The 26,940-nt window shown below is 35.6% G+C and overlaps 2 protein-coding genes and 1 long non-coding RNA gene across 7 annotated transcripts in view; 1 reads left to right on the forward strand and 2 right to left on the reverse strand.

Annotated features, from left to right (window-relative positions):
* The window catches only part of LOC126757625 (uncharacterized), a 39,591-nt gene extending 32,121 nt beyond the window's left edge, over positions 1 to 7,470 (reverse strand). For 2 of the 4 annotated variants that reach the window (XR_007666757.1, XM_050471683.1), the window contains exon 1: positions 4,786 to 7,470. The gene's annotated coding sequence lies outside the window, so the exon portion shown is untranslated. The remainder of the gene's footprint in view (positions 1 to 4,785) is intronic. The other 2 variants (XM_050471701.1, XM_050471692.1) reach the window with 2 other exon arrangements.
* Positions 1 to 26,940, forward strand: part of LOC126757641 (nuclear protein localization protein 4 homolog) — a 68,982-nt gene that overhangs the window by 41,442 nt on the left and 600 nt on the right. For both annotated transcript variants that reach the window (XM_050471721.1, XM_050471712.1), the window contains exon 8: positions 26,498 to 26,916. In XM_050471721.1, the coding sequence (XP_050327678.1) occupies positions 26,498 to 26,916 (419 nt within the window). The remainder of the gene's footprint in view (positions 1 to 26,497; positions 26,917 to 26,940) is intronic.
* On the reverse strand, positions 20,966 to 26,502 carry LOC126757903 (uncharacterized). Its single transcript, XR_007666793.1, has 3 exons — positions 23,557 to 26,502; positions 23,348 to 23,495; positions 20,966 to 21,659 (listed from the first exon to the last, which is right to left on the reverse strand). It is a non-coding gene; the product is annotated as an uncharacterized LOC126757903 (long non-coding RNA).

Genomic DNA, 26,940 nt, shown 5'->3' on the forward strand with positions numbered 1-26,940 from the left:
TTTACCGCAATTCATGCAAATTCTAATGGAAAACAAATTAGATTTCCTGCTGCCACAAATGTAAAATGTAAAATGGCAACAACTTCTCGATTCGGAAGCGGAAAACCAATGAGTGCTCGCCTGTTTGAGTGAAGTGTAAGAAGTTATTTTTCAAGTTTTTCCTTCGCATAGCAAATAAAAATGCAATTCTCAACCGCTTTAAAAAATTATTATTGTAGCTGTTATTTTTTCTGATTCTTGCAATATTTTTTTAAAGTTCAGCATATATTTATACATTCCTTAACAAGGGTACCACTTTTGGTATCCACGAGCTTTCTAATTTTGTAAAATATTTTTAAAACTCGCGTGGGTTACATGCAGTAATGGCAAAAAATACGCTGCATAAATAGCGCGTAAAAGTATGTGTGGGCACTAGAGCAGCTGTATGTCCCGGTTGCTAGTGCGACTTGTCGTATACGCAATTATTGATTTATGTTCACTCTTGCGCTTGCGATAGCGCGTTGTAACCATGTAATCATATACGTGAGCGTGAATGCTGCATACATTTAGGAGCAGATTGTATACGGACAACACGAGTGTGCTGTAATTGGCGCTTTAAGTATTCCCACCAGAGTATGCACAAATAAGTTAGTATGAATAATGTTTGCCCATCATTTTCAAAGTTCTGCTATTTTTTGTTTTTACTTTTTTCAAGTAAAATACTGTGCAATATTTTGCAAAACTGTCAACCAATCTATTTATACATTGTTTATTTGCTTTGACAAGCAACCCCAAACCTAAGCCGCTCCTAGCCTGACCTTTGTTAAAGTTGTCATTAATTTGTCGAAATTGTCTTCAACTGTTTCAATATCCTTTATACGCCGCTGCCACCCGCTTGCCGCAACCATCATATTCAGCATTTGAATGCCTGTTATTTAGAAGTAGCAAGCGTGCTTACTGGTGTCCATGGCAGAGCACTTGATATGGGAATGACAGGGGCGCACCATCTTCTTTGTAGTTCTAAAGACATACAAACATGCATTAAAATGTTAAATATTGAATTTATTTTATATTTTTGCTTTTAGGCGCGAATAGATTTTCATCGCTTATTCTAAAGAACGAAAAGCTAACATACAAGGTTTATTCCAAAGTAAACAGGACTTTTTGAATCTAGCGTCCCCAAGTTAAGTGTCAGTATGTTTGTGTTATCGGTGCGATAATGAGCCTGGAACAAAGAGCCAGCATTAAATTTTGTTTTAAAATTGGTTTACCGAAACGTTTCAATCGATGAAACAAGTTTATGGCGATGATTGCCTATCCCGGAGCAGAGTGCGCGAGTGGTTTCAACGTTTATAAAGTGGTCGTGAAGACATAAATGACGATCAACATGTGAGCCAATCAAAATCCGTGATAACCGGAAATTCCATCGAATTCAATTCATCAAAACTCAGCAGAAATCATCATTGAAATTCATGAAAATGTAATTGAACATCTCCAAAACATCGATTTATCGCATTTTAACCGAACATTTGGGCTTACGAAAGGTGTGTGCACAGGTTGTTCCGCACAAATTGACTGACGACCAAAAATTACTCAAATTGATCAACGCTTGTGACCGATTATTTGACCAAAAATCACATTTTAGCCATTAACCACTCCCCGTATTCACCTGATATGGCACCGTGCGACTTCTTCCTTTTCGGAAAAATTCATTTGCCCATGAAAGGAAAGCGTTATGCAGACGTAGAGGCCATTCAAAAGGCTTGCAAAAGGCCATACCGGCTAACGAGCTAAAACACTCGTTCGGCATGCTTTTGGACCGTGCTAAAAGCTGTATTGAAGCAGAAGGAGACTATTTTGAATAAAATAAATTGATTTTGCCGAAAAAACCATTTGTTCTGTTTTTTTTTTTAAGTCCTGTTTACTTTGGAAGGCTCCTTGTATATGTATATGTACATACATTTACTCGCATTACGGTTTTTTGTGTTGTCCATGCTCAAAATAATGTGCTAATTGCTGACATTGTTTTCTTTTTATAGCCGTCAAGAAATATTAGCCAAATGGATAGAAAGTTAAATTTTAATAATTCAGGGCAATACCCATCTCATTACCTTGCAAAATTTTGAAAGATTCTACTTGTATCTAATCTAAACAATTAGTTTTTCAAAAACGAAAAAAATTGATTTTTTGAGGTTATGTTGACTTTGGGACTGTGATATGTTTCATAAGTTGTAAAAGCTGAGCAATACTCACTTACAATTTACATCCATATCTACATTAAGGAATGTGTACCCAATTGCATTAAGAATTAATTGTCTCTTTTTATTACATCAAGCTTGTAACGAGCCTACCACGTTGTGCTCGACTCGCCTATAGCATTTTAATTGAATCATTAGCTGCTCGCACATTCTATTCGTGACGTAATTTCCATGCATTTCAAAGCAAAAGGCGAACGGGAGGGAACATATGTAATTTACTGTTGACCTGCTGCATAAGCTTAGACAGCAAGTTTTTTAGAATTCTTATTTCATTGCATAAACGCTAGGTAGTAGCAACTTTCCTTGGGTCAATACTTTGTGTAATGCGATTTTCTGGCATCCCCGTGTTTTTGGTTCTTGGTAAATGCATACACGCAAGTGAATTTCGCGCGGGCACCACACATCCCCACCTTTTCGATTAATGCTGCCGCACTTTAAGTGCATACGAACATTCGCAGCTTACTTAATAGTTTGAATATATGTATGTATATGTAATTATGTATGTGTGCTCACGCATCTAACCCTTACTCGCTTTTGGGTTTCTCTTGTGCGTTTTTCTTCTTATTATCTGTTGCTTTCTTTTACTTCAGCATGCAATTGCCACCACAAAATGATAAATCCGGGGGTTTCCATGAAATCTCCTCCTTCACTTTCTTCTCAAGTGACTGCGTGTGGGCGTAAATTAGCAGTCCTTACATTGGTGACATACTGACATTCGGCAAAGCTTGGTGGGGAACTACGTGAACTTACGTTAATATCGTTGTTACCGTTAGTTTTCTCCTTTCTCTTTCTTGCTTAAGTTGCAGTCAACAAGTCGCATTTTGTCTGTCTGCCCTTTTTCATCAATTCCAAGTGCATTTATACGGCGAATTGCATGTGTGCATCATTGACCTTGATTTTGCTTACCTAATATGCACATGGATGGCGGTATTTACTTGTTAGATGTGGGAGACCCAAAGAAAATCATTTGATATTGTGCCTTGATGTGTTAACCCCGCTTTACTGCAGATTAAGGGAAATGTTCAATATTGCAGAAGTACTACGGTGTGCATTTAGGACTTTTAAAAAGTTCAAGGTTTTGAAACTTTTGAGTAAATTATTTTGATTACTCCATGTTCTCCCTATCAAAGACATACTTTCTTATATGATTATTTCGATTCCTTATTTTTTTGGTATTGTAATTTATATATTTGTTTATCATTACTCTACCTGTCTTCCTTTATTCACTAACTTCCAAAATACTGGAATAAATATTTATTTATAGTGATTCTATTCAATTAAATGTGAAAAGATTTGTAATCTAAACATTTACAAACACATAATTTTATTAATAGATATATATAGACCGTTAATTTAGTTCATTTATAGCTTACTAATTGATTCAATTAAGCTGATACTAGTTTAAGCATATGCACACAAAGATCATATTTGTCGTTAAGAAATTATTTGAATATTCTTAGTTTTGGTTCCTTCGATCCAAATTAATTTTGCTTAATTTTGCTCTCGAAAGTTGCTTAGAAAACTTGTAGCATTGCATTAATTGATCATATTTAAAATTATTGTTTTTAATTCAAAATTTGTAACATCTGTTCACAAGTTTGGCAGAGGAATAACTCCTTTCCGCTTAGACGCTCGTCTTTCCCCCAAATAAGCACGAAGAGGCTATCTACAACATATACGCTGGCTTATAAAGGTAGACATACATATGTATGTATATAGTTGATATATACTTACATAAGTGCTTTATGCTAATTGCGCATTTAATTCACCTCAAAAACCGAATGCTGCTTTTGAGTGTGTGGCTTTACAAACTCAAAAGAAAAGCATTTGTGTACAAACTATTTTAATAGACTGTAAATTTATATTGCCCCTCGAGTGCAAATATCAGCCGAACCCACCATTAAATGCTCTCAACGCCCAATTACTTATCGAAAGTAACTCGCACACCACCGGCTGCATACGGGCTCGTGCTATATAATGCTTAACGTCGAAAGCTTGCCACAATAACTAAGTATACGGCATAGGAATCAGTTAAATGATTTTTGGAAATAAAAGGGCAGGTCAAAGGTAGGAAGGCAGTGCTAAGTAGTTTGCTTGCTTTGAATGAAGCCCTAACTTAGTTTTTCGAAAAATAAAAAAATCTATAATTAACATTTTAAATATGAAAATAATAACTGCAGTATAATGAATGCCGCATTTGTAAAAACTACACATATTTTTATTTAATTTTTCCATACCTTCCAATAGGAAAAGTGATTATTTGAGTTATGACTTTATACTGAAAACCAATAATTGCCTTTCTGCTTGCTCACAATCGTAAATGTAAATGATCAAGTTTACTATGGCACAGTGCAATGTCATTCATGCATATACGACTGCCTTACATACACACATTCATACACAACTTTGCATATAATTGCTCGCATGAGCTGTGCGTACGTATGTATGTATGTAGATTAATGAACGAGTAACACAAATAAATAGGTAAGTAATTAAAAATACATTGTTGTATTAGTAATATGTTGTTGTTGCTTTTATTTTTGCCTACCGTTTCAAATAATCGCTAGACGTTATATCACAGCTAAAAACCATTAATATTTGTTTATAAACACAACATCGTGTGCGTTTTGTTTTGTTGCAGTTGTAGTTGTAGTTGTAACGTGCTTTAATTTAGATTGTTTTAGCAGTTTTTTCTGCTTTGTTCTGTTTATTGTTATTCATTTCCTTATTGCATTTGCCAAATCATTTTTCGCCGGTTTGCTGCGTTTATTTTGCAATTAGTTGTCGCAGCAATTTGTTGCAATTAATTTGATTTGTTTCTTGTATTTTTGTTGCTCTCTTATTTTACGCTTATTTTATTTGTAATTTAATTTGTGTAATTTTCTAATTTTTTTTTTAATATTTATTTTTTGTTTTCAATTTAACTAGTTCGACTATTGGAGGGCTTACTTTATTGATTCCTTATGCTTGCATTAGCTAGCATATATTTAATTAATGGAGCTTCTGCTACGCTGCCGCAACTAGAAATAGGTTTAAAAAAGTATTTTTAATTAAATTTATTGCAAGAAGTTCGTAGTTGATTTGCTTCTTGACATTTCTAATCATAATCTTTTATTTTCAATTCACAGCGTTCAACCTAAGTTATTTAAATGATTTTATCGATTTATTTTATTTTTTTGAATTTTATTTTCAAAAATTACTCCAAAAATTTTCATTATGAAGCGGTATGTTAGATTTTTTCCAAACAAATTTTAAATAAGGAAATTCAAAACTTTGGCAACTTTTTTTGTGTTTGCCCCTCTAGACCTATTCTTTTGATTTAATGATATTTTAATGTACTTTCATTGATGGAAAGCACTATCGTATTGGTATTGATTACTATATGAAATATTCCATGACTAACCGTTATAGCGATATAGAAAACAAGGGAGGGGCTTCACCCTTTTATTTATATTTATTGTTATTACTATTTATTTATATAATATTCTTGCTATTATATTTATTTTAAAAATTTTACTAAATTTTATTTCCCGCTCTTTATTTTTTCTTTTCCATAATTTCAATCATTTTTACATTTATTTATTTTTATTTTATTTAAAATTTTGAACTAGTTTCTTTTACAGTTTACATTAATTCTGTTTACTCATTTATTTTGCAATTTTTTAAATTTCAATTATATTTTATTTTGAATTCTCAGCTGCTCATTTACTGACGTTTGCAAACAAAACTTATTTACTCACTTTTTGCAATACAATAATTATTGTTAACACATGTATTGATGCAATTTTTAGTTTTGTTGTTTATTATTTGTTTACGTTGTTTTTTCTTAGTATTTTGCTTTTACAATTTCAATTTTGTTGTAATTTTTTATTTGTTTTTGCTTCGCCTAGCACATGTGCCACTTTACTCGTGCATGTCGCATGCAACAGTGTTCACATTGGCAACTTGAGGCGCAACATGATGCAAAGTATCGCATGCTGTCACTCCGGTGGCTCTTTTAGTTATTTGATTTTTATTTTTTTTAAGATGAACGTTAAATTTATTTCGCTTGTTAGTGTGTGTTTATGTGTGTGTGTGTGTGTGTATTAGTTCTATACTTATACTTGTGTTTGCTTAACAAGTTGCCTAGGAACTTTTGCTTATCAACATATTGTTGCTTCTCCGTATCAATTCGAATCGGTGGTGTATAATGCGCGTTTGCTTAGTGTGAGAGTGTGTTTGTGTTGCTTACTACTGCTACCTTTGCCTACTGGCAATACTATTAATTTCGTTTATTGCTTTATTCCTTTTGTGTTGGTGGGGTGTTTCTTGTTCTTGTATTTTCTTTGGTGGCTTCCGTTGTCGTGCGAGATTGTCTTTGGATCTTACTATTATTTCTTCACAATACTCCCCTCTCTAATTTGTAATTGTATGTATGTATATGTTTGTATGTATTTCGCATTCACTTTGGCATCAACAAAGCTCTCTGCCTTGCTGCTTTCTTCTGCCGTACGTTCTGTGCTCTCTATTGGGCTCTCTTCGCGCCTGGACGCTCAGGCGTCAACGCTGAAAAGCCAGTAGCTATTTTCGAAAGTGACATATGTTAACGCGTTTAATGTTGTTTTATTGGAAATTCGTATTTCAAATAATATTGAAATTAATGGCAATAAATTTCTTATTTTTATTATTTACATTTACTAATTATTTTTATTCAAGTATTAACTGTTGCATTTGAATCGGAGTGGAGTGCGCTAGTGGTCAGCTAGTGAACCCTTTTGCCTTCGTTTGCACAGTTGTGACGTTGGTGCAGGCGAACAAAGTATTGGAAGTAACAAAGTAGCAGTTAATAGTTAGCACCATTTAGGGGAAAAGTAACGATTTTTTTCATAGATTTTCACACCAGCAAAGCACCTCTCGTCTCCTGTTAGCAGCGCTCTACACGTTTTGTTTTTGTATTATCACATATTTTGCACAGTTACTTTATTTTAATTTACTTCTCTTCAACCCGCACGCAAAATTTTGACAATTTTTTTATTATTATTTTATCTCATTTGCAAATATTCTTCCCCGACGCTACGAAAGATTGCGCAAAACGCTTAAGGAAAACGGTTTTATGGCAATTAGAAAAAGTAAATATTGTCTCCCCTATATTTTTATTGTAAAAAAAACCGTTGCTTTGCGCAAATTTTATTTGAATATGTTTCTGCGTGTTTGTCCTCCGCGCCGTCGGACAGTTCGATTGCAAATGTACGCTTACGCTCGCGATTTTGTAAATTTCACTTTCAAAATGAATTGCTTGCTCTAATGGGAGAAAGCTTTATCGCCAGCAGAACAAAACACTCTATACACTCCAGTGTGTTAACATCTTCTCTAATGGCACACTATGAAGCTTGTTAGGTGAGGGTGTAAATAATTTGTTTCGTGCTCTAATATGAATATCAGTAACTGTAGAGGGGCTGCACCACCCTGACATTTATGTGCATGTGATACACTCTCTCTCCCACTTTATCTCTCTCTTTCCGTTTCTCTGCAAAGTTTCGTAAAAAAGCTTCTTCGGAATCTTTGTAGTAGGGGTTGCGTTGGATTGAAAATTGAAGTGCTTATCTATTCCGTACAGCATGCTTCCTCTTGCGCTCTCCTTGGTGCAAGGTCTTTTCTCTCAATTATCCGCATCATTGTATTCATTTCGTGTACTGCTTTTGTGGTTTGTCAGAGTCAATGTCGACATTAAAATAGTTAAAGTTTACCAAAAACAAAACAGGTTGACTCTGCAAATAAACAAAACGGTAAAGTAAAAATAGCATGAGCTGTGCTTTTGCTCAGATTCTCTTTGTTTTGCTCTCCAATTTTTTAACGAGTATACTGTTCTAGAGCGACGGGCCCTTTATTTTGCTGCTATTTACGGCACATACATATATAGCTTACAGTTATAAATACACTAGTTTTCCATACGGTTTTGGTATACGTATGAGGTATGTATCTGAGTTTGTCAGCCAAATTCTGCGTAAAAAGGTAGTGCATAAATATATGCGCGCAGATATTGTTTGTGTATGTATGTATGCACCTCATAAAGCTCAGCACATGCAACACGTTAATCTTACTGCTTACTGCTACACCAGTGACGCACGTGCTTTCAGCTTCAAGGTATTCTGGTGATAAAAACAATATCACTCAGCACATAGAATATTAATAAAAAAATAATAAAAAATATTCAAAAATCAAACGAAAAATGTGAAAATAATTGTGCAAACAATTAAAATAAACATGAATTTTTCACCAATTAAATCCTTCTCTTAAAGCATACAAAACCAAAATTAATCTAAATAAAGTAATGTAGACGTCTTTAGCATTAGAAGGTTAATCATTAAATTAAAGGCTGCAATTTAGCAATTAGGTTAGTTTTATCGAAGACACTTACCTTATGAAAGTAAACAGACGTTTTCAAACAATCGCTTAGTACATTCGGTACAAATTACCAAACTTGAAATAATAAATATTAATAAAATATATTTCTAATATGATTATTTAAAATTTAAAGTCTTATGTGGCTATTTCAAAGATGTATTTAGTCATTTCATTTATCTAGGTCTCAAACCTTAATACTAATTTTTATTAAAAAAATACCCTGTTATATTATAATTTGAAACGAACATGCTACTTGCCTCTTTCTTTTAAAAATATTTACCAGTGCTTACGAATCACACATATGTACATATAAAAATATTTATATAAGAATATTTCTACGTCCTCGAATTTGCCCAAAAACTACCCAAAAGAGTTGCCCGCAACGCAGTTTTATCTGCTCTGCCGAAGACCACAGAAGCTTTTCTTTATGTGTGTGCATATGACCCTACTGTATGATTCTTTGAGGGATTACAAGATTCAAGATTAAGTGCAATTTACCATGAGAAGACAAAATGCGTATCATTGTCTGACAGATATATGTACGAACATACTTGCATACAGACCATTGCTTCGAATCCTCACAATTAAAGTCGCTAAAATATATCAACGAGTGCGTACGGCATATGTTGAGCCTGCGAATATACTAATAACATATTTTTCATACATACATACATATGTATTCTGAGTCCATCATATACATACATACATATGCATCTACATATGTATTGTATTTACTCAAATACATTTAATAGTGTCGAGTTTTGTTAAGAAGAAATGATAGCGAACAGAGGAACAGAGCCGATAAAGTTTGCACTGCAAGGCTTTTGAGTCCTCTCAATTTGTTGATTTTATTCTTTAAAATTATTTTTCGCAAATCTTTTATGTATTTGTATGAATTAAATGAATTTGTATGTATATTACAATTATACATATGTATTTGTTACTTCTGTTATGGTCCTGTAAGAGCACGTGAGCTGGCACCTTCTGTATACTTACTGGCTCTGCTCGCACGCAGTCGCAGGTTTTTCTCGTACGTTTTATGTTTTTTCAAATATGTTTTTTGTTTTTTTTCAGGCACTGGGTTTTGTTTGCGTTACTTTTCTGTTTGCGCTCTCTGCTTTGCGTTGCTTTTGGTTTGTAAATGCCTCTCTATTTTGCTTTCGTTGACCTTTGATTCTTTTCCACGATAAGTACTATACGTCTTCCAGGTTTTTATATTCTTGCAACATGTTGCTACAGAGTATGATAGTTCTCTTCATCTAACGGTTGTTTGTATAACCTAAAAATAATCGACTTAGATATAAAGTTATATATAAGTATATGTATAAATAACCAGGATGAGTTGAAATCAGAGTGACTGTCTGTCTGCCCGTAAGTCCGTCTGTGCAAGCGATAACTTGTACATCAATCTGCTTAGAAAATGAAAACACAAAATTCCTAGTATTTTTACAGTACGAAATTCATACATACAAAACCAAAAAGGTTTGCGATAAGGAGCATGTCAGTTTATGATATGTAATAAATATAAATAATATGAGACACGTATAATTTGTTCAAATCACTTCGGAAAAGAGTTTCTATTTTAGAAAAAATTTTCTTTGGGCCACAACACCAACCAATAATTGATTGTGTTGAGTTGACAGTACAGTTTTATTTTGCAAAAAAAAATGACCATCTTTATTGTTTATATTAAAGGTCAGGGATTCCCTTTCTCAAAAACTCCACGATTCAACGATTCCAGATTTTAAGTTATAGTAAATACAATCTTTAGCGCCTTAGCACTGTAAAAAGTATGAGGCTGTTTCACAAAATGCTGGCATACCATTAAGAAGCAATCTTCGCAAAATAGTTGTACGTCATATTCATATATAGTACTAATTTGACGCTTTTGATTGTATTTCAGACTTCAAACTTCTAAAGCTATTATGTTTTTTTTAAGTTGTTTGCAAACTCCACATTCTACTTTTACTCTTCAGGCCCTTTTCTACTACTAGTATGTACCATTAGGGTGTTTTTTTTTATCTATTAATTTTTGTCAATCCCGTCACGAAATTTCATTGGAAATACCCTAAACAAAATTCACTGAAAATTTTACCCTTAATATTAACATTAAGAACTGGACCAAGGCATGTAAAAATTTTCCATAGAAAATGCATTACAATCGTGATCTTTTATCTCTAAATTCCTACAGATCAGAGGTGCTTTATGGCATCGCTTTGACTTATGACGCATATTTCTCAGAATTGTTCACTATACAAAAGTGCCCAGTGCAACGAAGTCGTAACTCACACCGGCGAGGTAGTCCGGGGCTCTAAACTTGATTTTTCCACGAAATTCGCATTTTTTTGTATATATCTCGTAAATGACAAGAGCTATAGAAAAAATGTTCATGACAAACTTGTAGGAAATTTTATTTGCTACTAAAAAGCACCGAGGTCAAATTCGCTGTCATTAATACTTCTCGAGATATTCGACTTTTTAAGTAAGGCTTTATAGAATTTTCATAGAAGGTATGTAATAAAAAAGCTAGAGTGAACAATTCTGAGAAATATGCGTCCAGTTCTTAATGTTAATAATAAGGGCTAAAATTTTCAGGGATTTTTTAAGGGTATTTCCAAGGAAATTTCGTGACAGGATTGAAAAAAATTAATAGTTCAAAAAAAAAACACCCTAATGTACGCTATATATGGCATATGCTACGTACAAGTAAATATACACAGTATCAGAATTAGATTTTCGTACTTTGAATTTCTCGGCACATTCTCACCCGTCTGTTTGCTTAGTTAAACTCTTTGTGAAGTGTGTAGTGTGTAAGCACTCAGTAAATTGCACAAATATAACACACATACATACATGAGAATGTCCATTAGCCTCTTCATATGTAGATTTAGAAATGAAAATCAAATATTGGTCTTACCGATTTTCCTATAAAACTTAAGTGGTCTCATATTTGAATATCAAAATCCTGTGCACGCACATATTCAACGATTTACTTTTCGAATTAATTCAATTTGTTCATCTATTTATTAGCAAATATTTGCCGACTTTTCAATAGTTCATTTTTATTATATAACATTTTGTTCATAATAAATTTTCTTATTGTCTTTGCAGGTAAGTGTGACTGTATTGTCTAACTGGTAAATGATAAGAGATTGTCCGCTCAATGGCTTTGTGATTGGTGTCCGAAAGTAAGTGACATTAAAATTTATTTCCTCATAATGTCAGATTAGGTGTCATGATTGCGGCTATATTCTCTCGTCCAGTGTTCTGTTTCTGACTCACATACACATTACTTATGTATATCTCGGTTTCAATATTAAGTGTTTTGTGTCTCAATACTTTTGTAGTCTGTGGTACTGGCACGCAACAGCCTTTACTTTACTAGTTTAGCAAATGAAAAATAACGTCGGCTGCCTTTAAAATTTTATATCATAGATACATACATACATATATGCACTCTACTTATGCAACTCACTCCGTATGTTCTTTATTCTCACACGCTCATTTAAACTGCAAATTACTTATACGCCACCGGTGGGAATGCAATTGTAAACCGTGGTCTGGCCGCTGGCGTTGTGCGCAATGTGAGTTGCAATTACCAGTTTTCAGTTAACACTTTGCCCCTTTACGTTTTCAACTTCGCCTTCTCGAGGGACCGACATGTATTTAAAGCAAGTACTTAGATTTGAGAGCAGAGCGCGTGCAACGAAGATGACTAGGAGTTAGTGCGCACTGCATCTTACAGCTTTGTCATTTTGTATACCTTAGTAGTTAGTTCCAAAAGCGCCGAGAGGCGAACAGTTGTTTCACTTGTGGGTGATTTGGTTGCTGTTGACGCGATATAAATTTCGAGCATTATTTTACTTACGCTTTCAGTTCTATTATGTTTGCTTTTCTTAAAATTTTTAGATTTTCCATTTTGCAATCAGTGGCTGAGCGAAGTCGCAATGTAATGTAATATGCTCCACCATTCCCTCGACAATGTAGGATATAGATACAAAACCGAAAACAGCCCTAGATATCTGGGTATGATTGGCGCTTCTTTGCGTAGTATCTGTGGTCAAGAGATAATCGACTCATCTCAAATATAATGAAGAAGGAAAGATATTTCTACGATACGTCAACGTGAAGTATATGGTTGCTATCTAAAAATAATAAAAATAAAAATACAATTGTTGTAAATATTGGCAACCCCAATATGTTAGTTTTGTAGGGTTTTTCTCGAACTTGGTCATTTACGCCTCAGCAGCAATGGAAATTCGTATTCTGTATTCACCTATTTGCTTTTTGGGTTTATTGAGATAGGAACCCGACCAGAGGTATGACATGAACTACCTTAATGCCGATAACACCTTCTTCGTCATAAACTAAAATAGACGCGCAAAACTTTCGTCTAAAATGAATATTTTTGTCGTTCTTCTTGCAATAATATGCGAATATTCGTTTGTCCGCAAATAGCAGTGCTAAGCGTCAAGCGATCTACTGTGTCATTGTCATTGCCACCGCCACTGCCACCGAATAAATGACTGCTCGCTTGACTGCCTGTGATTTTATAGTAATTATGACTCAGTTTGCTTGGTTGATGACGTTTCCCGTGGTGGTGTAATGTCATGAGCACATCGCAGCCATTTAAGCATTTGCGAGCATACACAAGTCAATTGTTTACGAGCAGTTGACATACTCACATGCCCATGCATGCACATACTCACAAGTATACACACTTTGCGTGCACACTGTTGCAAACGCGAATAATATTTGAAAAGTAGAAAACAATCAGCGCGCCTAACCCCACTCACACACCCCTTCGCTGCACACCTACCTACCTCTTGCCGTCTCCATATTTAATTGCTCACTCAAAAGTTATAGTGTTAGCAATGTCTGTTGACTCTGGCAATCGCTCAGTTCATCCAGTTCACGACAGCAATGTCAGCTTTTGTTGCGCCATAAATATTTCATTTCCATATGAACGCTAATTTTTACACCTCCCGCCGGCCCACAGCGCCTGTCACCCCGCAGCTCCTTTTAAATATTTACGTGGCAAGTTGTAACCACAACCACAGCTACATAGTTTCACCGTTACGGTACTTCGGTTTCCATTTGTGAAGCCACATTTTGCGGCGTTGTGTGTGCTGTGTACGCCCCTCCCTCATGCCATGATTTGCATTTTACGTGCATTTATGTGATCTGTCAGTCCCCACTAAAGCGGCAAGTAAACAAAGTTCCAAAAGAGTACACATAGAAATTTTGAGAATATCAAGATACAAAAGCATCGCAAGTTTGACCTGAGAATTTTCAGCCGTTTTGCGACAGAGGCGGTCTATTACCAACCAATGCGTGAAATCGAACAAAAGATATTGAATATTACGGAATGCACGTCGTAATTGGCGAAAACGTTGTGAATTTCAAAACTGCTATTTTGAAAAGTTGCTTCAAGTTAACCTAGATGGCTATACTTTGTGTAAGTGTATAACAAGTGAATTGTGAGAGTTGATAATATAGGTTTAGAATTGGTTCAAGAAATAGGTAAGGCTTGAAGTGAAAGAGCGCCCATTTTTAGGTTAGCAAAAGACTTCACTAAAGCATTTTTGATTATTTATAATGTGATTCATTTAATTACTTTTTTGTCGTATTATTTTCCAAACAATTTTTTGACTAAATTATGTAAATAATACGTAAAAAGTATATGCAAAATAAGACCCATTTTCCTCTTGAGATACGAGTGGATGAAACACCATTGACTAAGTTTGTTTATGCGTGCTATAAGACCGCCATTCCGACCGTTCCCATGACAATCGAATTCACACGTTCGGAATGGGCCAGCATTTTTATCTTGGCGAGGGTTGTCAATTTGGCAGCTTTCCTCAAATTCATTTGTGAAATATTTTCGGTACCAAAACAGTTCACGTACGAAAGAAACTACAGCAGTTAACAATCAACTCTCACAATCCTTAACTTAGAACCAGACAAGCTTCGAGGTCACGTTCCATCAATTAGTGTTGATCATACTCAATCCACTTAGCTGAGGAGGTTGTAAAATAAACTGCTGCCACAAATTTTCATCGACTAAGCGTCAGCTGATTAAATAAGCATTAAAGTTCTCTCCTCGACCACTTTCACTTTTATAATGACATATATTAAATAAACACTTACCAAGCTGCTCGTCCCACAACCCAAAGCTTTTCTGGCATAATAATTTATTAATAGCTGGTTGTTTGCAATATGCAATTAAAAATTCAAGGAACGTACAGTAAGATTAATAGACAGACTAATCAAATTCAACTTAAGTTCAATCAATGCGCGATTAGTCTTTTAGTGAACCATGTTTGAGGATAATATTTGTGATTACAGCTTACAACATGTATAGGGTTTTCAAATGAATTGGAGAGTGTTTTGCGTCGGCAATATTTCTAATTGTAATACATGGTGTTAACATCCACATACTTTAGGTACCATCTGATCGTAGTTTACCCGGACTGATCCTTTTAGTTTGAGCATTTCACGAATTCTTAAAGTTCGTGTGAATTTTCTACAAACTTTACACTACCAATAAAACTATGTACCAAATCACTGCCAATCTTACGAAATTGCTGTAGAAAGTTTTAACGTCTAGCAGAGTTAACTATTTGAGTACCAAAAAGCATCAAGTGAAGATCGTAAGGTAGTAACAAACCCATCCCTTCTAACAGTGATAATCGAATGATTCAAAAAAGGGCGAACAAATGTTCTGCTAATATTAGAGAATTAGCAGTGGCTCCCAACATTCCTCATAAATGAATTCAACACAATTTATTGTTGATGGAGATGCTGATGTTGAATCAGACGATATGAAATAAAAACTATCATATTAAAGAAACATTTAGTTTTGGTTATAAAATATTTTTATGTGTCGTTTTTTTTGTTGATATTTTTTGCAGCTTACGATAAATTGAATGATAATAAACCATAGTTTGAAAATCAAATTAAACAAAATATATCTGATCTGGTCGTAATAAATGTTCGAAATGCAAGCCGTTGCATATGGATATTGTTAACTCGCCTAATTGACAATAAATTCTTGATGTGTTAATTTTTCAACTACCCACACTGGCAGCGAATTCCCCAGCCGTGCATTCAACCAATTATGTTAGCATGTATGCCAGAATCACTGGCTCAGCTATTAACGAGATGTGTTAAATTTCATTTAGCAAAGTTTTCCACTGAGTGGCTTTGGCACGAGCTAAAATGTCGCGACACAAACGAAACAAGTGTTAAGTTAATGGTTTTAAAATTGAAATTACCGCCGCTTTTGTAGCGATTAAAATCACTCGCCACTTGGCAGCGCTGTGATATCAGCACTTCAGTTGACAGTTGAGTGCCGGGCTGATACGCATACACACACATATATATCTATCTGTATGCATATATGCATATACTCATATTTATTTTATATCCAAAAGAACTTGGCTGGGATTCAAAGTAACTTTTTTGTCGACAAAAATCAACACTTTCAAATGCACTCGAACGCTCGTTGTTAGCTTAACAAAGTGGCTGGAGACGTCCCAAAGGGAGGTGCACTAGTTGTGCGACCCTTGGCAGCTGCAAGCGCACGAAATAATAGAGGCAAAATGAAAAAGAAATGAAAGTAAATAGTTATGAGCAAATAATAATTTTTCTTTCGCTTTTCCGCCGTCACAAGCGTAATAATAAAGTTAAGTCGACCGAAGTTGTTGGCGTAAGTCATGTAAAATCCTTTTAGTCTGCCGGAGAAAGTAGAGAATGGAAGTCGAAAAATCAAGTAGCTCAACCCCGCAGCTTCACTTAATTTGACTGGTTTTGCTCAGGTCTAAAGGTGGTCGACAGAAGTCAGCAGCCGTCAAACGGAAATAGAAATTTGTCTTACTAAAACAGAAACTGGCATATCGACATAAACCTCTACATATAAACAACTTGTGTACAAGTATTGAGTTTTTGTCCAACGTTTTTTATCATTTTACTTAACTGTGTCATAACAACAGCACTACTTCAATGAAAGTTAAATGCCCCTTCCGGTGTTTGTGGGCGTTTACGCCATTTGCTTTGGCTTGGGCTTTCTTTGTGATGTTTGGTTTTGCCCTGCGTCTAATGTCCGTCAGTTTTCTTGCATGCTACAAAACAAACATTAATAGCTATTTATTGATGCCACATATATATATATGTATGTATATATGAATATTTATTCGAATGGTATAATTTCTCGAAGCTCAGATCAGCCATTGTGTTTGCACGCCTTCAGTGTTTATGAGCACACTGTCCTCATCCTTTCTGTTTCTGTGTGCTTGTTTCATTTTATCGTTTCGCTCAATCTCGCTATCCTTTTGGTGTATTTATTTCTCATAAAGTAATATTCCGTCCATTTTTAATTAAGCTATGGAAATAACTACTGTCGTTGTGAGCTGGTAAGCTGATATTAAGCATTTTGTTGCTGGCAATGAATATTCAACAAAATTGGAATTTGGCTTCGCGGGTTTTTGCTTATACATATAGTATACGAACATATACACACTATACATAATATACGAAAATTCAATATAGCCAGAGTGAATGTTATGTTCAAACATTCATTTCCTAAATGGCGAATAATCCTTTATCTTACTTTTATACTTACATATAATTATAACGACGTATCTTTACCATACTTAATAGTTTGGTCCTATGAGGCTTTTTAAAGTAATTGGGTGGGCGAACAAGGTCTCCACTATTCTCTAGGCAATCGAACACTCTGAATATAGTCATGGGCTTCCAACCGTACGTATCACGTGGGACTTGTCTACATTTCTTAATATTAATTATGGAATACTTTATTCTACTACAAGAATAATAATCGAACTCAACACGTTAGTATTATATTCCTGTCATCCTTCATGCTTTTCTTTTCTATTCCTAGCACTTATATGAGATCAGACCATTAAGTCTGTGATAATTCCGATAGTTTTTAGAGGAAATGAAAACCGATTCCGAATTAACTTTTGCAACTATTGCATATGGATATATTCTTGCTACATAAATGATCAGCGTCCCTTGATTGTAGCTACCACAGTGTATGTAGTTATTTTTAACCTCTCATTGTCTAATATACTATGTACTTGCGTCAAATCCGCTTCGTTATGGCAGAGACGTTTTCTGCTTCTCCATACATTATCTTAGTCTCAAATGGTGAGTCTCCCGCCTTGAAATGCAGGAAGAATTTCTCTTAAATAAAATTTCTCCTAAATTATTATTTTTTCTTCAATTCGATAATATTTTCAATAAGGGTTAACGTTTCAGGTTAATACCTTAACATTACAAAATGACATGGATACTTAGCTCATGACAGTAGTATAATTAAATTTTTTTTTATATTTCGGTAATACATAGTATCTAATAATTCCAACAAGACTGGCAATCCCTGGGAACGCAAAGTTTCTCCATTGACTAGAGTGCCACCTATGCCATAATCCATATTTATATTAGAATATTTCACATCTATCTCTCGCAAACACACACCGAAATGCAGTAGTATATATGAATTATGTGGTTTTGGGAATTCGGTATTCATATCAGCAGCTGCAACTGACAGCAACGGCAACCTTTAAATATTTTATTTTTCAACAATAATAAGATATGCTTGCATACTCGTGCGCACAAGTATATATGTACATACCTGGGTACATTGTTTGCAAAGTTTTCACCGAAATTTATACACATACTCCAAAAGCTGCAGAAGTGAACATTTTTGAAATTTCATACTGCCAAGTGCATGCCAATCGAAAGCAGTGCATCCGTTGAACAAGTTTGTGCACACACCCTCACACGCATTCATATTCATGTGGCAAGTGTTTTGAAATGCGCGTGCCAACGAATAAGGTGTAAGTATGGAAATAGGCCAAGGGCAGAACTGCGATATCAGCAGATGTCTTACGGTTATTTCTACAACACCAGCTCATTCAATTAAAGACCAGAATGTGGAGTCCCAAACTAAGGCGCAGCCTCTAACTCAGGCCACCAGTGCCATTGACATTGAACATAGAAGCAATGTTGCAATTTGTAGGCGAAAAGCAAACGCTTTCCGCTGACATTGAAAGCAGCCAATTATATGGCTCGGGAAGGCTGTTGGAAGTTTACTTAGAATTTGTATGAGCAGAAGTGTGCCATATGTAGAGAGCAAAGCCCATGAGGTTAATTTTAATATCTTTTGTTTGACTACCTTTGACCTGGCTGGTCAAAATATGCACTTGCCGATTATTTTTTAGAAATTTTTATACAATTTCATTCATGATCAAAGAATTTGCCAATCTTATTGGCCACAGAAAAATGAGCTCTTTCTTTGCTACGTTATCTATTAATTTTTTGACCACCTCGAGCGGCTTAGCTATTTCTACGACACGAATGTTTCTTTGAGCTCGTCAATGGTCTGAGGATTTCTGGTATACGCTTAGCTTTTCAAGTAGCCTTACTAACGGAAGTCATGGAGGTCAAGTTTGGAGATTTGAATAGTGACTGTATACCTCTGTAGGACCTCAAACATCTAGACACTGTTTGACCACATTTCTACGTTAATAACAATTGGTTTCTTAATCTTAGTATTTCCCAAAGGCAATATTTATATTCGAATTCTAATTTCACACCAGAATTTATATCTCGAATGGACTTTTTGGGATTTCAACTCATATGTCGATTCCATGTCAGTTACATGAAAATATCTGAAGGACTACATTTACCTTAGTTCAATGATGTTTATCTAATCCTAATTAAAAGTAAAATTTATATGTACTGCTATAAGCAAAAAATAGTGACACTATGTCGTCCCCGTCAAAGTAATCCCCCTTGGCCCGAAAATACTTGTATCAATGTTTTTTCCATCCTCGAAACAGTTTTTAAAGCCAACTTCCGGAATAGCCTTCTATGCGCGCAGCGATTCACGTTTAATGTCTTCAATTGGCTCAAAACGGTTTCCCCGGAGCGGTCGTTTCAGTTTGAATAGCCAGAAGTCACACGGAGCTAAATCAGGCGAATGCGGTGATAGCGACACGATATGGGTAGAAAATTTGGCGAAAAACTCACAAAGAATCAATACAGTAATGCACTATTGTGGTGCATAACACTCAAATAGTATTCCTTGTTGAAAGTTGAGCCGGTCGGAAAGAATGAAGAGTGCACCAAATCAAGATAATCGAATAAAACCTTGATTTTTGCCCTTCTTTGACGTGATTTTTTCGCCTTTGGCTCATCCTAGCCACAATATTCGGCCGATTGATCGTCTATTTCCGGGGCGTAAGCATAGATCCAAGACTCATCGCCAGTAATAATACGTTTTATAACATCCTGGTAGTCGGAAAGCTTTGTTTCACAGACGTTAAAAGGACGTTGTTGACACTAATGATTATTTGGATCTGACATTTGGCTCAGCTATCACACCAACCTAGAAAAAATATATTTCTACGAATGGGTTTTACTATTTTTTGCCCACAGTAGTAACCCAGAGAGAGAGAGTTGTGCTGAGAGTTGTCACTATATTTCTAAAGTTTTTCAAAAAGTAAAACCTGTAAAACCACCATATTTTTCATAAACTTATTAAACATTTTATGAACGACAGTAATTGCAACCTATGCCAGAAAGTTATGGCTGCGTCTTCATCATCGGTCCACAAACAAAAAGACTTTGTACACGCCCATAACAGACGAACACAACAAGGAAGCAACAACTACAATTCGTTTATTCGTTTCCTTATCTCCTTTGCACTGCAAGCTAGTACTTTTGTTCAAAACTCGTTTTTCTTTCGCTTTTTTTGCTTTGCCAAAGCTTCAAGCAAAAAACACCTCTAGCCATAAGTTCAATTTTTATACGTAATAACATGTGCATGTATTTGTATATTTCTGTGACGGGTCAAGGATCCAACTCTCGACACAATGGCATAATTTTTCATTCGTGATTTTTATTAAGCTCCCGAAATCATTTGATTACATTCACTTTATATTGCTTAATATTTAATGAGAACCAATCGCAAGTGATTGATTTGATTCAATGTTGGTCATTGTCAGAACAAATTTCTTTGCTTTCGAATTCGTTGCGAATTTGCTCTAAAGTGTGCGTGTTAGGTTATGCTTGACATTAGGGTGGGATAACTAAAATTAAAATTTGCACTGTTATTTTTACTGTAAGTAAGGCGGCATATGTAACGGTTGCTTGTGAAGTTTCTGCGGGATTGCCCGATAATTGTCCATATGCACGATTATTCAGAATCTTCTTAGTTTAAAACATTCCCATTCAACCTAGAAACGGTTTTGTCAAATTATCGAGTTTTGTGAAAACATGGGATACATACTTACTTACAGCCCTGGTCCATAAGTTCTTGTTTTACTTCATGTAGAAAAAAATTTGCGTTTATTTTTTTATTTGATTTATTTTTGAAAACATTTCTAAGATTTGATAAGACCCTAAATAACCAATAGATAAGATACCTTGGTATAATAAATACGATATTGCATATCGAATGCCACTCTGTGAATGTACACCATCTTGGTACACAACATTCGCTTACATTAAACAACAACATATTCGTAAACCATATTCCTCTTACTGATTATCTCATAATATGTTTTACAACTTTTTTATTCTAATTCAAGCAAATTATGCCATATTTAAACGTTAGACTGCGTACATAGTGGAGTGAAGATAAATGGGGCAGATTATTTTGACGAGCAAAGCAAGAAAAAGAAAATGCCGAAGAAAAAGATAGACACGATTGAGTTGCGTCGGCTTCAATAGTTCCAAATCTAATCTTTCGATTGCCTGTCCCCATAATTTATTATTCCATTGGGGACTGGGAAGCTACCTCAATCAATGGCATTTCTCACCTGATACATAAACTACCAAAATTTCAAGATTTTTTCCGACACTTAAATGTTATTGACAGTGAAATTTGGTCTACTTTTACGCTTATTTCGTAAAACATTTATGCTGTTATTTATACTTTACACCACACGTATATTTTCTTCAGCACCCACGTTTCCCCGCTTAATGCTTCTGCAAAGTGGCGGAAATCTGCAATGCAAAAATAACACAAATTCAAAACTGGACAACAAATGATTTAATTTAAGGCTCTGTTGTTGCTACAATTGTAACAATAACAACACTGCATTTTATCTAGCAGGAATGAAGACATTGCCACACATCACTAACGGCTAAACACCACCCGCTACCACTACAAGGACCCGTCACTCATTCGATTTCACTTTCCAGCAACCACAAGTCCTTCGCACCGAGCGAATTTATTTGTGATTCAATTGCACCTGATGCAATTGCGCTGAATTCCGCATCAGCAAACAGGCGCTTGTGACACATTTTCGCTATCAGCAACCAAACATTACCCTGTTGCACACACACACACACATACATTTATACATAATTTCGAGCGGTGGTTTGTGTTGCGGTGGGTCGCTTGGGGGCTAGCTCGTTGGCGAAAGAAATTCGCATGAGCGCGTTGTAGTAGCCTTCAAACTAACAGTGTTACATTTTTCCTGTTTACACCAACAGCAATTCCTCATACATACTGCTTGCTCACCAACCCACGCAGCACACACAATCGCGTCGCAAAAATAGCAAGGACAGTACGTAAATTCACTTAAATACATGTACTACATACAAACAAACATAATCATATGCATACGAACACACATAAACACTTACATACATCTGCATAAGTCAGTATATTCGCCGACGTGGCGTATACGCAACATATCGCCAGTCTTTGTAGCTTGCTACCTACCCTCGTAAGCTCGCAAAACATCAGTTATTCTGCAGTAGCCACCAGCGAGTGACCCGCTTGGGCGAACACACTCATACTTATCCACACATCTGAAATCGTCATAAAATCTGATTGGCGACAGTGGGTCTGGTAATTGAATTTTTAATACACATTATAGAGCCACCGAGTGTATGAGCGCCCACTGTCAAGCGGAGAAATGCCTGTGTTAGCGCAAAACTCTCTGTTGGTGCAGTAGTTGTGGTTGTTTGGTTGCTGTTGCTAGATGTGCTAATGTTGTTAAATGATTCACCAACATGCTGACTCAGTTTAAATGTGCAAACTGTTGCATACCTGCAGGCTGATTTTATCAACGCACCTACGTACGTGCTCATGTATGTGTAACGCACACATAAACATAAATACACGCTTACTATGCGCGGTAACCTTCGCTAGCATGAGTTTCTAGTGCTCAATAAGCATAACTTCGCTCAGCTCCGGCTAGGACGCTGATGACTACATTGCTTTCTGTAAACAACCGAAATGTACTTTAAGAATTTGTTTTGCTTTAGATAAAATTAGAAAAGGTAAAGAAACAACATTTTTTTATTCACGTGAACATCCTAAATTGGCCATGACTTCTCAGTGATTAGCTGTTGGGAAAACGGATAGGATAATTATATTCAATTAAAGCAAATTTTGAAAAAAGCGTCTCTTTATTACTGTTGATATTATTTGTTGACTAATAATTGCATAAAACAACTAATTAAAATCAAATTTTAAAGAGCCAATTACTAGCTCCGAGTAACAGTAAAAAATTTCTGCATATGGTTAGCTCCTTATAAAACAATTTTAATATTGCTACCATTAGTCACACATACATACATATATTTTTCAACTGAAGCCAATGCATGTTTGCCCACATTTTCTGCTTGTACTCATTGTCTTTACCGTTATAGATAAAAATTACTTTTCAATTATAATTTACTTTGAAGGCTGCTGCTGTTGATTTGGTTTTGTTGATTTTTTTATTTACATTTGCATTTTTTCTGCTCCAACTTCTGCTACTTCTTTAAGTTTTTCTGTAGCTTCGCCTCTTTCAACACCCTCTGTGTCTTCTTCCTTCTCTGCGCAACCTGCCAAATATTTCTCAATTTAGGGTATATTAGGTTTATTTTTAGTTCTTTGTGTATATACCTGCTTCTTTTAAAGTTTTTCATGCAATAACTTTCTTTAATCTCTTTGTGCCTTGCGCTTAGCCGTTTTTAGAGAGTTACTACGAAAATCCTCTTTGTGTTTTTTTTGTAGCAGCAACATATTCTCAAGAGCTTTATAACAACACGGTACAAAAAAGCTCTTACGAATATTTATCTCGCGCTACAGTGTACATTAAAAGTTTTGGCCTTTCCTAAGAGAAATAGAAAATAAAGTAAATATATTGTCTTAAAGTCTATGCTGCTTGTCTTCGAGCAGATTTCTCTATTGAGCATGTTAACAATTCTGATTCGTAGTTTGACTATCAGATTAGTGCGTTTGGTTAGATTTCGGGGCTGATCTCCGCGACAGATACTACGTAGATCTTACTTGCGCAGTGTATTTATCGGTTCTTGTATTGTTCTGGGTGTGAATTAAAAGAAACATGAATCTTGTAACGACGAAACGCATCTCGAACCCAAGAGTTTTCACTATACACATGAAATCCCATACTCAAATCGACTGACTATTTCAAGAATTCAGAGAGCTGCTAAATAGGTTGGATATCTAGTTTAGTACCAAAAGGACGGTTAGGTCTTTGCGGAATTCATATAGGTTATGTATTGTTTAGTTAACAATATTGGTTATGCTTTTAATTTTTGGTTGTTTTTTTATATCTTGCCTCGGGATAAGTGACTTGTGATATACATAGCTTCATCATGGTCAGGTGATGTTGGTTCCATAAAATTATCCATTCCAAAGGTTTGACTTCAAGAAATAGAGCAATTAGTACAAATTATATGGAATTCGTATCACATTAAGTCTGAAATGAATAAAAAAAGTGTTAGTGAATGTTGTAAATCATGACTTAATTTGTTACTAAAGTATTTCAATGTCAAAGGGCACTTATTTCCCGAGCTTCATCCGAACGAACTACATTTGCCACTGCAATTAATTCAATTTTTTTCAAATTCACAAATGTTCTACTTTGCAAAGCGTATGTCCCATTTTTAAATACTTGACCTGATAACCTTGAGCTCCATACTAAGCACTATTCGCAAGAGAGAGCGGAGCGAGAGAGAAAGCTTTGAAGTACTCACAAAAAGACAAAGTGTTCTATCGTCGTTCATATATTTCTATATTTATTTATTTACTTTATACATACATACATATACATATATTATATACATAAGTGTCTATATGGACATATAGGATAAACAAATATATATTCAAATTTATTCATTCTTACACACATAATAAACATGCCACGCATAAAGCGCCAGGACATTTAGCTTAATTGCCAGCAAAAAGGACAAAAGAAAACACACACACACAAGGCTGGTACGGGCCAAAGTAAGAAAGCACAACAATAACAACAACATACATTAACACCAACTTGAAGTGTCACAAGTAGCTGCGTCTCAGCACTTTGTCCGCCCATTTTTTGGACCTAGCAGCAGCTACACGCACACCACCACTACACCCTCAACTCACTCAAGTGCACTCACACACACGCACACACCAAAGTCCATAACCTTGTGGAAGGCCATGGAAAGCTATCAACAGAAGGACATAGGCAAATCCGAGATGAACAAGGTGAAAAAAGTATCAAGGAAAAATGCAAACAGGTTGCAAAAGCTCTTCCTTGAAAACTATATGCTGTGACGGGTTGCTTGTATAGTGAGAAAAATCAACGCTCTCTTTCTCTCAGACAACGAGACTATCTCTCTGGCGCTACGCTCTTAGCCTTTGACAACCCATATACTCCACGCTCAGTGCTGTCTAAGAAACTCTGCAGGCAAATTAGGTCAATGGAGCGCCACAAGGCGCATGAATTCCTTCGGCAGCTCTGTTGACTTTGAAATTGTTGACATTTTTTCCACTTTCCTTATTGCTGCTATTTATGCTGGAGCGAAGGAGTGGGTGCGTATGAAGTAAAAAGGATACAGCATGAAATATTCAGTATATGCGGTCGTGCAAGTATTTTTACGGGGGATGCTAATCAATTGTCTAAACACTGAAGCTCACTACTTTATTAACTGCGAAAACATGCACAGAATCCGAATAACTTTTCTTTAAAGGTGCGCCAAGTATCTTTAGATTTTGCTTATTTGCTGCAAATGTGGAAGCAAACTGTCACTTTTTGATCAGAAAATGGCAGTTTAGGGATCATATCAGTTTTCTTTTATACCATTGCTCCAATTTGCTTAGACGGTGCAGAATGGGCCTCAATTTGATTTCAACTGAAACCCGTTTTCCTTGTAAAGTGACAATATTTCAATGCGTTGTTTTGTTGAGAAACAGTTTATGATTAAATTTTAGGAATCCACAGATTTCCAACTCGTCTCATCAGCTTAGTGTTCCAGTAAATATTTAAGTAAATTAATGTTCCGTTATTGAGATAAGAAATGTCACATATTCTAATCAATATTTTGAGATAGTTCAGGTTTGTTCAATTGGCTTCTAAACTTGCAGTTTTTACTTTGAATGAGATCTTCGAACTTACATATATGTTAAGTTTTTGGTTTCTCTCTCTTTTAATGGCATATACCTACGTACATCATTTCGTAAAACCAAAAGAATAAGAATTCTCTATTCCAATAAAATCGGCATAAACTTAAGGCCATCGGCTACATTCAAATTGGCTGTATTTATGCTGCAATAAAATCGTTTAACATCTTTTTTAAAAATTTTAGCATTTTATGAATTCCTGCGACGTGCTTATTACCCTCAATCCTTTGCATACAAAGTTGTTTTAGTATGTGCATATTTATGGTGCTTTGAAATGTTTTATTACGAAAGCAATCACATAACATTTTACCAAAACGAAACGGCGATCCTTTGAACAGACATATGTATATCCATATACCTTACATATATACACGCTTTTATTGGCATGCTCGCATTAATACATCAATCTTTGCATGTACTTGTCTTTTTGCAGGAGAAAGACCAATATGGCAATGAAGTACAGCGTTTGGCGCGTCCGCTGCCAGTCGAATATTTGCTGGTGGATGTGCCCGCCTCAACTCCACTCCAGCCACAATTCACATTTACACAGTACAAGAAGCGCGGTGAACCGTTTCCGGTGGAGAATCGCTACCTCGATGGACATTTGCAGGATTTCGGTGCGCTAAGCACGTATCTCTCCCACTGGGCGGATCATGAATTTCTCGAGGCCATTTCTGATTTTCACTTGCTGTTGTATTTGTATCGAATGGACACGGTGCCGTTACGCGCACACATCGCCCCACTACTGGAGGCCGTACGCACCAAGAATACCGATTTGGCTTACAGTTTTAAGGCCAGCGAACCGTGGAAGCTCTTGGAGTCGCTCATACAGGCGAGCACCGGCAGCGGCAGGTTAGTTGTTGAGTGCGCCACTTG

Source organism: Bactrocera neohumeralis, chromosome 2 (assembly GCF_024586455.1).
Source record: "Bactrocera neohumeralis isolate Rockhampton chromosome 2, APGP_CSIRO_Bneo_wtdbg2-racon-allhic-juicebox.fasta_v2, whole genome shotgun sequence".
NCBI lineage: Eukaryota > Metazoa > Arthropoda > Insecta > Diptera > Tephritidae > Bactrocera > Bactrocera neohumeralis.